General features: G+C 34.4%; 1 protein-coding gene across 1 annotated transcript; it reads right to left on the bottom strand.

Moving 5' to 3' along the window:
* Positions 1-597: 597 nt before the first annotated feature.
* Positions 598-15,046, bottom strand: LOC132552256 (cytochrome P450 3A8-like). The gene is made up of 14 exons (XM_060216410.1): positions 14,976-15,046; positions 10,584-10,680; positions 9,458-9,510; positions 8,250-8,349; positions 7,823-7,939; positions 6,912-7,003; positions 5,122-5,270; positions 4,781-4,905; positions 4,438-4,567; positions 2,489-2,646; positions 2,162-2,250; positions 1,881-2,018; positions 1,399-1,549; positions 598-728 (listed from the first exon to the last, which is right to left on the bottom strand). Exons 1-14 carry the CDS (start codon positions 15,044-15,046, stop codon positions 651-653), a joined length of 1,548 nt encoding a protein of 515 aa, XP_060072393.1. The 3' UTR covers positions 598-650.
* Between the last annotated feature and the right edge of the window lies 1 nt (position 15,047).

Below are 15,047 nucleotides of genomic sequence, written 5' to 3'. Positions count from 1 at the left end.
TTTACTGTTCCTGGAGGGAAGATTTTTTATAGGAAAATTCAAATCTTGAGTGATATTTCTTTTCATTCCAACTTGTTTAGAAGCCTTAGCATGGGACAGCAGTATATGTATACACAATATACATTTGCATTATGTGTACAACATAGTTAAAGTTACATTATCTTTTTAACAAAATCATTTCTATGACATGTTAAAAGAAGCATTACGACACAGGTGACCGTTAAGATCCTTGAGTCTTCATGTGTTAGAGATTTTACTTAAAGAATACAGCATTTACGGACCTTTATCACAAATACACCAGGATTCAGAGTACAAAAGCCACACAATTTGATAGTACCTTTTATTACAAAATCAGAATTAGATAATTGGAGCTAATTAATTAATCAATCATCATACAGCTGTTATGTCCTTCTAGGTCTCATCTAGGACTTGGCCCTTACACTTAAATTGAAAAAAAAAATATGATCAAATAGGAATATAGAAATATTCACTAATAGTTACTGAATAGTGTAAAACTACATTCACAAGATAATTCCGTGATCGTCCATACATAACCATCGTTACAAGGCGAATTTATTTCTAAAACGTGTTCGTACGTTCACGTGACATTATAAACGTGAATATATTCTATATTGCGTCACAGAGGTCAACTACGATCGGATCTCCTCCAGTTTGAGGTTCATAGATTTCGGTTTCAACAACGCAACCGATGCAATCACAGGAGGAACCTAAAATATTGAAATAAACAATACATTACACATTATTTCAATTGGAACCTTATATGGTATGCAATAGATTACACGTGATTTCAATTGGGACCTTATATGGTATGCAATAGATTACAAGTGATTTCAATTGGAACCTTATATGGTATGCAATAGATTACACGTGATTTCAATTGGGACCTTATATGCTATGCAATAGATTACAAGTGATTTCAATTGGAACGTTATATGCTATGCAATATATTACAGGTAATTTCAGGGGGAACCTGATGTGTGAAACTATAGGAGATTTTGGGAAGAACCCATGTGTGAAATGTAATTCAGGAAATGTGAAACGTCTAAAAATAACGTGGAAATATGTTATATGTTATATACGGTACGTCAGGACGTCACATCATTTACGGTATGAAGAATAATCATGAAAATCTGTTAAGCCAAACATCTGAGCGACGATGATATTATGATAGAAATATTTATAAAAAAAAATTAAATAATACACAGTAGGAAGTAAAGTTAAACACCGAGATATTCTTTAAGATTATGAATTTACTAAAAATTTGTAGTTTTACGACCGGAAAAAGTTTTACAACGGAATATTTTGTTAAATACTGTATATCAATGTGGCGTTAAGTGCTTATTAAAGAGGTTGTAATTCAAAAGCAAAAATTGTCACCTGTGTCTCAGAACAAATAGAAATCTCAAAGTTGCGGACAACTTTCGCTAGTGACATTTTCAATTCCATCTGTGCAAGTCTCATTCCAACACAGTTCCTTGGTCCATATCCGAACGGGAGGAAGGTCAACGGGTCATAATTATCGGCAAATCTACAATATTGTGTGAACGTAGCTATTACTGGTTATTTTCCTAATATAGTTTAAGCTGTAACAACAAATGAATGTAAAGCAGGATTCAGGGTATGAACCATATAGAAAAATACAAAGTAAACACAATAACCACTACCAGGACCCTCATAAAGGGGACTATAGCTTCGTAGACGTAGACTTTCAAAATATTGATTCAAGGTTCAATAATCGTAAGCGAGGGATGCGCTTTTCTTACAAGGAAAACACACTTAACAAGATATAGCATTCATGTGATATCGCAAAGAAATGTGAATTTAGGGTAAACAGAAAGAAAAAAATAATTATGAAATACCTTTCCGGGATAAATTTTTCCGGATCTTTCCAGTTTTCCGGATCATGGTGAATGCAGTATATTGGGATACCGATGTTCATGCCGGCTGGAATCCGGATATTGTTGATAACAGTTTCTTTTACACACACCCTGTCTGTCCTGTCAGAAATATAATGTCTTCAAAATACATCTAAACATGTTTTATAAATTCTATTGTTTATGGGTTTTATCTGTACGTAAATTCCTGGGAAATTAATGTTTTAATTCGCCCGTCTGCTTTGATTATTGATATAGAATCTTACTGAGGTCCGGGAGGGTTGATCCGGAGTGTCTCGTTGATGACCATTTCTAGGTATTTTACCCGACGAAGATTTTCATATGTTATCGGATTCTGTAAGAGATGGAAAGTCGGTATTAAAAAGACATCCCCAAAAAAGCATCATGAGAGAAATGAAGATTTCAAACAGTTTGGAATAAATCAGACATGCCAGTAGTATGTCCGAGTTGAAGACTCCCAGCATCAGGTATGAAATATTTCCTTACGTACAAAGAATTCGGTTTTTGCACATACCAAATTATACCAAATTTCCACAGTTGTTTTATTGATGATTCATATATGGCGTACATACCGAACCGATCTGTTCGGACAATTCCTGTCGGAGTTTGTCCTGGTACTCTGGATGAATGGCAAGATAATAGGACGCCATTGCTAATGCTATAGTTGAAATCTCGTAGCCAGCAAAGAAAAAGATTTCTGCGTTTCCAAGAATTTCGTCAAAAGTGATACCTGGAATTTAACATGGTTCTCTTATGGTCTGATCTCATTTCGATAATCCGGAATTATCGCTAGCATACTAGCACTACCAAAACAATATTCCAAAAGATACATCAGTATATCAACATTCTTCTCAGTCCGATAATCCGGAATTATTGCTAGCATACTAGCACTACTAAAACAATATTCCAAAAGATACATCAGTATATCAACATTCTTCTCAGTCCGATAATCCGGAATTATCGCTAGCATACTAGCACTGCCAAAACAATATATCAACAAAAGATAATCATCAGTATATCCAAAAGATACATTATATATTCTTCTCAGTCCGATAATCCGGAATTATCGCTAGCATACTAGCACTACCAAAACAATATTCCAAAAGATACATCAGTATATCAACATTCTTTTCAGTCCGATAATCCGGAATTATCGCTAGCATACTAGCACTGCCAAAACAATATTCTAAAAGATACATCAATATATCAACATTCTTCTCAGTCCGATAATCCGGAACATGTAACTAGAAGTAGTATGGTTAGTTTTGATATACGAATTAAACATAAAGTATAAACGTCTTCTTTAACACAATAGGTGGGTGCTATCGAACTCCGAAGGATACATGTTATACCACTCAAGATGTTATTCATTAACGTATTTTGATTGGCTTACAGGATGAACTTTGAACTTTGATCGAAGGGACGCTTCACGTACTCGCAGTTCTTGAATTTCATTGCTAAATAAATACATTCTTACAAAATACATCTTAAATATATCTTACACTATGTTATACATTTAACCGCACCAACCGAATCATGCTATCACACAACACAAGCATTCTCGCAAGCCATGAAAATTCGGACACAAGTTAAACTAATTGGAAAGAAATAATTATGCGATTTCAGAAAGAGACACATGAATGTGGAACGTGACCTATCTAAAACAGGCGAGTACTCAATATGTACATATATAAATAAATCCTTATTATCATTACTTGAATAGTCTTTATGTCCAAATAATAATTTATCTAAACTTTACGGCAAATATTTATAAAGGTTTCTGAACATGGCCAGACATTGGTCGTAAGGTTGGTGCAGAACTTGTCAGTTCAACGTCTTTTTTAATCTTTGTAGAAACAGGTCACACAAAGTCGTTTTTTATGGTATTCTTACATCATTATGTATTTTCCAAAAGGTTTTGTAACTTTTGAAAAATAATTTAACAAAGTGAAAGCAAAACCATATTTTACAACTACTGTTGTGTAACCTCTATCAATCTACGTGTTACACGGATGCGCTAGATTTTGTAAAACTTGTGTATCTTGGTTGATTAGCATTGAAAATGGATATATTGTTAAAATGCCTTAAACAATAGTTCTTTCCATAATTTCCACTAAAATGTATTCTTTCTTCTTACTTTTTTGAACTCGCAAAAAACTTCTTGTACGAATTCAAAAACTCTAAAATATGAGATCAAAATATTTACAATGTCCAGAGATGTGAAACACCTCTCAAACATTTTTATAGATTTGACAACAGAAGTTTACGCATTTTGGTTAGATCTACCCGTGCAAAACATTGCGCACCTACCAGCGTATTGCTGACTCTGTTGCTTGTGTGCAAACGATTTATCAAGCAGGTGCGACAGATTGAATATCTTCTGCATCCTCAGCACAGACGTAAAATACTTTAATAACATCGTGGAACAATACAAATATGGTATTGAGCTCTCTATCGATCCGCGAGTGGAAACCATGCCAGATCAGCAAAATGTCGTGGTTGTCAGGCTATCACGATTTACCTTTTTTAGACCAGGTTGTTGGAAGTTTGTTTGTTTGAACATTTCCATCGTCATTGTCGTTATCTTCTTCATCCGAATCTTCATGGTCCTGCTGTACATTTTTCATTAACTGAAGGAAATCTGCATGTTCCTGATAAAAATCACCAATAATTACGTTTAGAACATTCATATAGGTTGTTTAAAATTCATTATAATATGTTTTATTACAATTGTCTTTCCTTTTTTAATATCTGAAATGAACAATATTTTATCATATTTTCTTTTTCGCTGTGTAAAACTGAAGAGGAAAATGTTTTTTTTTCGTATTTCATATTGATAATAACAGATGATAGCTCTTAATAACCTTGTCTCCTGCAACACGTTCATTCAAGAGTTTGGTCGTCACATTGCGGAAGAATGCCTGGACGTCTTTTTTCACAAAGGCCCATCCAAGGCGAGGCATGAGAAAACCGATTTTAGGTAAAAACACTACAAAACAACAAGAAAGTTTAGTTGTTGGGGTAAAGGTATTATACAGACATATATTGAAATAAATTGCTAAGAAGGAACAAAGACAAGCCATTAAAATTATATATGTAGATGATTAACTAAAAACAGAAGTTTTGACGTCTATTCTGGAAATGTGTTTCCGCTCTCAATAGAAAACAGCGTTAACTATTTTGTTGTTATCCCCCTTTAACGTACTCAAAACCAAGAGGATTGGAGAGGAGAGCCGTATATCCATAAATTTCCTTGCGTTAACCACGAACTCGTCGTTAGGATCGTTTTGTGAATCCACCTGAATACCAAACGCTGTGGAGCATATCACATCCATAGCATAGGCTCCATATATCCTGAAATATAAAGGAAAATCTCTACTAGTGCAGTGGACAAATGATATATAAAGGGAAAACTCTACTAGTGCAGTGACAACTGAGATAACAAGGGATAACTCTACTAGTGCAGTGGACAACTGAGATATAAAGGGAAAACTCTACCAGTGCAGTGGACAACTGAGATATAAAGGGAAAAACCTTCTAGTGCAGTGGACAACTGAGATAACAAGGGATAACTCTACTAGTGCAGTGGACAACTGAGAACAACAAGGGATAACTCTACTAGTGCAGTGGACAACTGAGATATGAAGGGATAACTCTACTAGTGCAGTGGACAACTGAGATAACAAGGGATAACTCTACTAGTGCAGTGGACAACTGAGATAACAAGGGATAACTCTACTAGTGCAGTGGACAACTGAGATATGAAGGGATAACTCTACTAGTACAGTGAACAACTGAGATAACAAGGGATAACTCTACTAGTGCAGTGGACAACTGAGATAACAAGGGATAACTCTACTAGTGCAGTGGACAACTGAGATAACAAGGGATAACTCTACTAGTGCAGTGGACAACTGAGATATAAAGGGAAAAACCTTCTAGTGCAGTGGACAACTGAGATAACAAGGGATAACTCTACTAGTGCAGTGGACAACTGAGAACAACAAGGGATAACTCTACTAGTGCAGTGGACAACTGAGATATGAAGGGATAACTCTACTAGTGCAGTGGACAACTGAGATAACAAGGGATAACTCTACTAGTGCAGTGGACAACTGAGATAACAAGGGATAACTCTACTAGTGCAGTGGACAACTGAGATATGAAGGGATAACTCTACTAGTGCAGTGGACAACTGAGATAACAAGGGATAACTCTACTAGTGCAGTGGACAACTGAGATATGAAGGGATAACTCTACTAGTACAGTGAACAACTGAGATAACAAGGGATAACTCTACTAGTGCAGTGGACAACTGAGATAACAAGGGATAACTCTACTAGTGCAGTGGACAACTGAGATATGAAGGGATAACTCTACTAGTGCAGTGGACAACTGAGATATGAAGGGATAACTCTACTAGTGCAGTGGACAACTGAGATATGAAGGGATAACTCTACTAGTGCAGTGGACAACTGAGATAACAAGGAAAATCTCTACTAGTGCAGTGGACTACTGAGATAACAAGGGAAAACTCTACTAGTGCAGTGGACAACTGAGATAACAAGGGAAAACTCTACTAGTGTAGTAGACAACTGAGAACAAAAAGGGGATAACTCTACTAGTTCAGCGAGTAAGTGAGACTTACATAGCAGTTTAATTCAACATTATGTCCTTCTGCATCTAGTTCCAACTTTGTATTAAACCTTCTGCTAAAACTCTCATGTGAAACGACAATCATTTGATCATCAAAAATATCCAGTGAAATACCAAGCTAACACAAAAAATAAATTGTGATTAACAAAGCGGTAATAGGGCGAACGAAAATCAACCTTACCAAGATGCATAGCAAATATCAAAAGTATAAAGTGAAAATAATCAGTGACCGAGAATAAACTGCACACTTGGAAACATGAACGGTAAGAATGATGAGCATTCCTCTCAAAACAGAACAGGGCCAGTGATCTAGTCATTACAGAACGCTGTGATACTCACTCCATCACTTCCATCACTCCATCTCCATCTTTTATCTTCTTCCTCAGTGATTCCACAAGTGTGTCGCTGGCCTGATCCACCAGCCGAGACATCTGGTAAATGAGATTATCTTTTCCTTTGTCATTAATGGTCTAACTTTAAAGTTCTTATTTTAATTCACAATTTGTAAGATCTGTTGAATGCTTAAAGACGAAATATCCATAAAATTGATTCAATGCACACATGCATTTGTGACAATATAACTATATTTACCAATTTGTGACTTAACTAAGGTGTAATCCTACGAATTGCGTATTACTAGGCCATGAACATCCAACGGAAAAAAAATATAGATTGAAGTTATACCAAGTTTGAAATTGAAAGAAGATGATAAAAATATGCATTGAACATGTTATGTTGGGTTTCTTCAGTCGTTCTCATGTTTTTCTTTTCTATCTAAGGTAAGATGAATGTTAGCTAGGTCAGGGCAAAAGTGCTTGATTTTGATTTTGCCCTTCTATATTTAGTATTCATATTGTCAATGAATGCCAAATGAAAACAGTTCATTGATTAGTTAAACAAACCAAAGATATTAACGATTGATTTATGATAAGTGATGTTAAGTTAACATACATTCGTACAATTATCAGATTAAAGGATGAACAAGAGCGTTTAAGACATATCAAATATATTAATCAGACCCATCTCAACAAATTCACAGCTGTGAAATGATAAAAAATGTTCCCAATTTTTTTATTTATCAACATTTCAAAGTTTTCACTACTCACTTTTGACTAAGATATTACAATGATGATGCTGATTGGTAGGGAAGAAGAATTTAAGTAAACGATTGAAATCATTGTGCTCTGTAGACATGCATGTTGAGGTGTATGTAAGAACTTTATAATTATAAGGATGAAATATGAACCTACCTTGCGTAGCTTCCCCGTAGAAAAGGCGGGAGTTATCTTATTACGTACGTGTTTCCAATGATCCCCACCTAGGTTGTTAAGAGACGTCTCCATGTCACCATTGAATCCTTTGAATATCTAGGAAGTAACGAAAGATTAATAGCGTCTGACATGACAATGATATCATTTCCACTTACAATTTAACGATAAGCAGAGGCCTTATTTGGTAACTGTGTTTCCAAAACATATTGAGAGTGGAAAACAAAAAAAAATCACAACCACAAATAATTATGACTTGTAAACCATTTGAGTTTTGTATTTATAAGTCAATACTACTTAGATTAGGGCTTGACTTCGCTGTGACTCATTATTTTATAACCAGACACAATTGTTTTTACATATATAGGCCTTCTTTATATATTAATAATCTTGTTGATGACTATCTTACTATTCGATCAGGGAAGTTGTTAAATTCTTTCACGAGGATTTGTCTGAGCATTTCTTTGTCTCCGATGACAAGGGTCTGTGGTATCAACCCTCCATAGTATCTACAAAGAAAAAAAAAGAACATTGAGCAGGTGAACACAACTTTAAATGTATATGTCACACACCTACATGCATAGTGTGATGCAAATATACATTCCAGCATCAGATTGTTGGACAAATCCACGACTGTTTTAAACAACGAAAAACCAACATACAGCATAAGACTTTGGTAAAACTTCTAATGGGATGTGAAATGACAAAGATAATTTGTCATTGGTTAGACAGACATTTATTGATAACAATTACTTATGATTTTACTTTTACATGTTACATGTCAACAAAATGATCGCATTCGGCAATAACGCAAAACATTGAAAAGGAAAGAAAATGAAAAACAAAAACAAAATAATACATTTTGTAAAAACAAATGGAGGTTTTTAAGTAAGTAGCATGGCAACGAGGGAAAAAACAAAAAGCACAATAACTCCTATTATTTTTATATAATTATTTTTCGCTGTTCATCTCTCGATAAAAAACAAAAATCTAGCTCGCCCACTTGGTAATGATTGGAGGAGTCAATGGCAACGCGCCATCTTGCGGCATTTCTGTTGGAACTTTTTTTTTTTGTATGCTTGAAATATATGTTCACGTTATCCTGCTGCCGTGTGGATCACTATGACACAATGATGTAAAAAGAAACACAGCATCATAAAATATCCAAGTATCTTACAATGCACAAGTCCACAAATGAATGAATTTTGAATAACTGAAAAAGGCGCCAATTAGTTGTCAATGTCGTCACGTCATGTTACGCCAGCTGTTATGCGCAGTGATTTGTTACAAAATAATCCTTCGGGACGTTATCAAATTCAAGCCTTTAGCTGCTATTCTTGGTTTTTGTTTGTTTTAGTAACAGTAAGAAATCATCGTAAGCTTTTATAGGAATATTTTTAGTTCCATGCTGCTATGAGAGAATAGCCTAACTAATGATAAATGCGCAATTCAGTTTGCAAAAAGGTTATTCTTTCATACCAGCATGAAACTTAAAATATTCCTCTCAAGCTAATCAAATGATCTACTTTGTACAGCAGAAGTTTGGTTTTCTTAGTGACGTCTTTAAAATTATGATGGAAGGGTACATATAATTACAGAATGACTAAATATACTTACCCGAAAACCTTTCCATATTTTTCAAAGTTATCTTTCTGAAAGACGTGGATTCCCTGCAACACAAAGCATATCGAATATAATGGACGCGGGCCAATAATCCATATCCATATGTTTATATATCTCAAAAACATAATTCGGAAAGTATTATTCATCGTATCATCAATTCAGATTAAATCTAGATAACAAACGTATACACAATCAAGCACTAACAACAGAGCCAAGACCCTTAACGGTTACCTGGCAACCGACGAATGGATGGGCAAACCGCAGAATTCGTCGATTGTCAGACAACCCTGATGAATTCAAATTTTGAACCATTCCTTGAAAATATCAGAAGTTCATAAATGGTAGGTTCTGCGCAGGAAAAACAGTTACACAAACAAAATAAGTACTGTTGAAACTATATTGAACTTTTGATCAGATTGAAAAATAACAACAAATCACCTCTTGTCTTTTCTTTGAAAAAAATTAAACTTCAAATATTTTTTTCTCATTTGTGAGAATGAAACATGAGAAGAAGTTCAGATTATTTGTTCTAGACAGTTAAGTTGGATTTTGGACCAAAGCATAGAAATAAGATTTGGTCTAATTTCGGGGCGGGTGAAGGAAGACAAAAGAGGCGAGCCCCTGAAACATTGATTGAACATAGGACTATTTAAACTAAAACAGTTTTGTTCACTCTGTGTTTACTTGACTTTGATGTTCCACTGAATTTTTGCCTGACAATGAACGTCAAAAAATGCTCCTTCATCGGATATAACAGCGATTTTACTAATTTTCATCAATCAACTTGTTCATAACCACCTGTAAAATCGCTTAGTTCAACAACTATTTCCATTTCTAAACGTAATATTTAAGTAAATTCTGCATTACCGCGCATGCTAAAATAGAGCTGTCACTGCCGAATACAGCAAACTATATGTGACAGGTGTATTCAGACAATGGCAGTGCCAGCTGAAGGATAAACAAACTACCCGGTACTGTGTGTAATGGTGAGTATATACAGAAAAGCCTTCAATACCTGACAAATCAAGGATATATCACTAAACACACTGATTGCATCTTCAATGCGACATAAGTAAAACATATCAACGTTAGAAACAAAAAAAGATTGACAAATATACACCTTCTTACTTAGGTCACGTAGACTACCAATGACAGGCCAAGGTGCAGGACCAGGGATACCCATCTTCTTAAAGGTACCATGGTGACGACTCATCATACTGAAATAAAGGTATGAAATATATCATTGTTACCATGGTGACGACTCATCATACTGAAATGAAGGTATGATATACTGTAAATATATTATTGTTACCATGGTGACGACTCATCATACTGAAATAAAGGTATGAAATATATTATTGTTACCATGTTGACGACTCATCATACTGAAATGGAGGTATGAAATATATTATTGTTACCATGGTGACGACTCATCATACTGAAATGAAGGTATGAAATATATCAATGTTACCATGGTGATGACTCATTGTATTAAAATAAAGACATACAACATGTTTTTACTATGATGACGACTGGACACGCTAAAATAAAGAACACTGTAGATAATTGCTGCCTCATTGACCACCGCATGTTATGTAAGTTAATTAGAGGGTAAACAGGTTTGCAAAATGATATTGCCACGACAGATCAGGACGCGAGTTCAGCATCCTGAGAATAAAGATAAATCGCCTATAATTTGGATCGTACCACCCTCAAAGGACCTTCACATGCCGTTGTATACAATATGATGCTTAAATACCGTATTAAAATGCAGTTACAAAACCTATTAAATAAGAATATAGTTCAATTTCATCTTGCATTTAAATGGTCTGGCGATATGTGATAGAAATACAATAATTTGTTTCCATAACTACTGCCATTAACGATATCAATAATTGTCACTGGCGTGACATATGTATTTTAGCATTAAATAGATTTAGATGTCACAAATATGTCATAACATTGAATTAATGCTATCCTGTGTTATCATAACATAGCGTCATGTAAATTCCGGTACTATTTTTAGACTAGGTTATCAATTTTTGTTAATAACCTCTCGTGCAGTTTCCGCTTGCATGTTAACGTTGCATGTTGTTGAAACCTGTGGGAAATCTCTTAGTCAATCAAAGAAGAGGGATTTGTTCAGTCACGCATATAACAAAAAATCATTCTTTTTTCACTTTCTGTGTATAGGTTACTGGAATGGAAGTTGGAGTAAATACACACATATTGAGCAAGCAGACAAGGAAGGAGCATCAACACCAGGGACTCCGTAGCTTCTATTCGCTTTGCCGAAAGATAGAACTGTGTCTGTGTACAGTGTCTTTGGTATTTTTGACTCTGTGTTAAAAAAGGAAACACTCTTTTGTATAAGTTAATACACATTTATTGCTTATTATCTTTGACCGGAACCTAGCAGGAAATTCTTACCTATTGTATATCATGTAATCTAAACAACTAATATTTTGTACCGCAATTGTATATTTACACATGTGTACTCATCACTTGTACTGTATGTATATTTACACATGTGTACTCATCACTTGTACTGTAGGTATATTTACACATGTGTACTCATCACTTGTACTGTAGGTATATTTACACATGTGCACTCATCACTTGTATTGTAGGTATATTTACACATGTGCACTCTCCACTTGTACTGTATGTATATTTACACATGTGCACTCTCCACTTGTACTGTATGTATATTTACACATGTGCACTCTCCACTTGTACTGTATGTATATTTACACATGTGCACTCATCACTTGTACTATATATTTACACATGTGCACTCTCCACTTGTAATGTATGTATATTTACACATGTGTACTCATCACTTGTACTGTATGTATATTTACACATGTGCACTCTCCACTTGTACTGTATGTATAATTACACATGTGCACTCTCCACTTGTACTGTATGTATATTTACACATGTGCACTCATCACTTGTACTGTATGTATAATTACATATGTGCACTCATCACTTGTACTGTATGTATATTTACACATGTGCACTCTCCACTTGTACTGTATGTATATTTACATATGTGCACTCATCACTTGTACTGTATGTATATTTACACATGTGCACTCATCACTTGTACTGTATGTATATTTACACATGTGCACTCTCCACTTGTACTGTATGTATATTTACACATGTGTACTCATCACTTGTACTGTATGTATATTTACACATGTGCACTCATCACTTGTACTGTATGTATATTTACACATGTGCACTCTCCACTTGTACTGTATGTATATTTACACATGTGCACTCTCCACTTGTACTGTATGTATATTTACACATGTGCACTCATCATTTGTATTGTATAGCTAATGTAATTGCTATTGTCTATCTCTGTATATTATTCTTTGTAAAGATGTTGTAATTATAATTATAAATCAAAAACAATGAACACATGACTACTGGATCAACTAAAGATTGCGTTGTTTTAGAAGTTAAGTAAATGTTACCTCAAGGTCAATTTTATTGGTGAGATAAGTGGAAATGCTTTAGTAGTAAAATTTTAAGTTTAGTATTTTTGAAACTCTGTTAAGTATCTTGATGAAACTGAGCAGTGCATAGAGGTCAGGTCACTGTGACCTTCATCTCAAGGTCAAAGTCAGTTAAGGCCACAATTTTTGTCATAATATTTCCCAACCTTGAACTAGAACCCCTTTAAATATCTTGCTTAAACTTTATATAAACATGTATAGAATACATAAAACCAACAAGCTTTGATCATTTATCAGAATATAAGATTATGGGTCAGATATAAATATGTTGATCACCTCACTGGCTAATATTGTATAATTTGTCTTAGTAAATAAGACGAGATATGTTATTGATATTGTTTGCAATTTTTATACTTACCCAAATGAGGAAATAAATCAATTCTATGCTTATTCTCTACCATTGCAAATAATATATAATTTTATATGAAATTAAAGTACAGTATTAAAACCTCTACTTTTTCAATACAACATTTTATTGGTATCGAGTTAGCTGTATAGCATTGGACATGTGTTATGAAACCAGTGTGGCATTAGTTTGGAATTGTGCATGAGTTATGCAAGAAGTACATGTACAGAGTTACTACACTGAATTCTAATCAAGGTGTATAGTATTAGCAAAGAAATAGACTTTAGATATTGAAGGAGGATTCGATTAGAAGAGCAATTTGCATGTTGAAGGGAGAATCAGTACTTAAGTCACCTACAAATCACAAATGAAATATAGAAGTGAAGTAGTGAAAGAAATGAAAAAGTTTTAAAAAGGCTTGACAGGTCTTTGAATGTAAACGTCAAATATTGTATATGGCCAGTTGCTGAGATAGGATGGGGAGGTCAAAGTACAGTTCCATACAATACCTGTCTGGTTTTATGTAAATGTCAAGTATAACAAAGAATTATTTCCATGGTATACAAATTAGGATACATCATTATTATTTGGTATGATATTAATGACATAATGTGGAATTAAAGAATAAAGTATTAGTAAAGTAACATTGACAAAATCTCTTCCATTCGGCCAGCCCCTGGAACACCAAACAAAATAACTTTGAAGAAACATCGGAATTAATATTAGTAAATACATAACTGCTTGGTCTCAACATCTGTTGGTAATGTACCAGTTATTAATCAGACATAACGGTAGGAAAATAATCTCTATTTTAGGTGAAACTGATGCATATATACCAAACTCAAAAACTGTATTAATCAAAAGGTTCAAATAAATATCTAAGCACATTCAGCGAGTATTAAGGAATGTCATGCTATATATAGGGAGTGTATATTATATTACGTATGACAAATTTGAAAATTTTTTCCACAAAGGTGAAGTAGTAAAGGAGGTAGGTATGATGATCTCAGAATGGTATTTGTCTCACCAAAACAGGATGGGATGGGTTTATATTTATATGAATGTCCATGGGTGGAAGTAAATTTGTCACACCGTTCCCGGCACCGATACCCGTACCAGGAAATTAATAAATAATGATTATATCGAGAACTGTGTAACCTTAGCTAAAATGAAAGTCGAACGAGTCACATTTGAAAATACGCAACTAAGTCTACAATCCATATCGAACTTCCGGAATTCAGCTACTTATAAGATTCTTTATTTTCTAACACAAACGGGACATTTTAAAACTCTGAAAAATAAAATACGAAAGTCCGAGAACTGCCGAAGATCGCGGACTATAGTCCATAATATCATCACAAGAAATACCTTAGCAAAGTTAATTCAATGGAGCTTGCATACATGTGACGCAATATTATTATAACGTTGATAAAACTTGGCAATCTTCTAACGAGCTTGATAATAAATAAGTTCTATTGTTTCGTGTTTCGTTAAATCTACCTTCTAAAGATGGGAACGGTATGCAGACTTACTGCATTTAGGCAAGTGCAACACAATGTAAATATATAGACGTTATTCGATCAAATATAATAAATGGTGTACGCTTTGTAACATGTATATATATTATACGTACTACATATACAGAGCAAGTACGGCTATGATTAGCACCAGCCATAACGGGACAGTGAATCCTAGTACATCCATG

Source organism: Ylistrum balloti, unplaced genomic scaffold, assembly GCF_031769215.1.
Source record: "Ylistrum balloti isolate Yb309-2 unplaced genomic scaffold, AGI_CSIRO_Ybal_v1 Utg370242, whole genome shotgun sequence".
In the NCBI taxonomy this organism is placed as follows: Eukaryota; Metazoa; Mollusca; class Bivalvia; order Pectinida; family Pectinidae; genus Ylistrum; species Ylistrum balloti.
The sequence above is the reverse complement of the archived record's forward strand: the minus strand, read 5'-3'. Positions and strand labels throughout refer to the sequence as shown.

Bases quoted from the DNA above. Each gene is read 5' to 3' on its own strand.
- LOC132552256 (XM_060216410.1), bottom strand. From the start codon at position 15,046: ATGGATGTACTAGGATTCACTGTCCCGTTATGGCTGGTGCTAATCATA. The intron at 2,647-4,437 runs GTAAATCGTGAT...GTTAAATTCCAG, and splicing joins AACAACCTGGTCTAAAAAAG to GTATCACTTTTGACGAAATT. The intron at 1,550-1,880 runs GTATTTCATAAT...ACAATATTGTAG, and splicing joins GAAAAATTTATCCCGGAAAG to ATTTGCCGATAATTATGACC.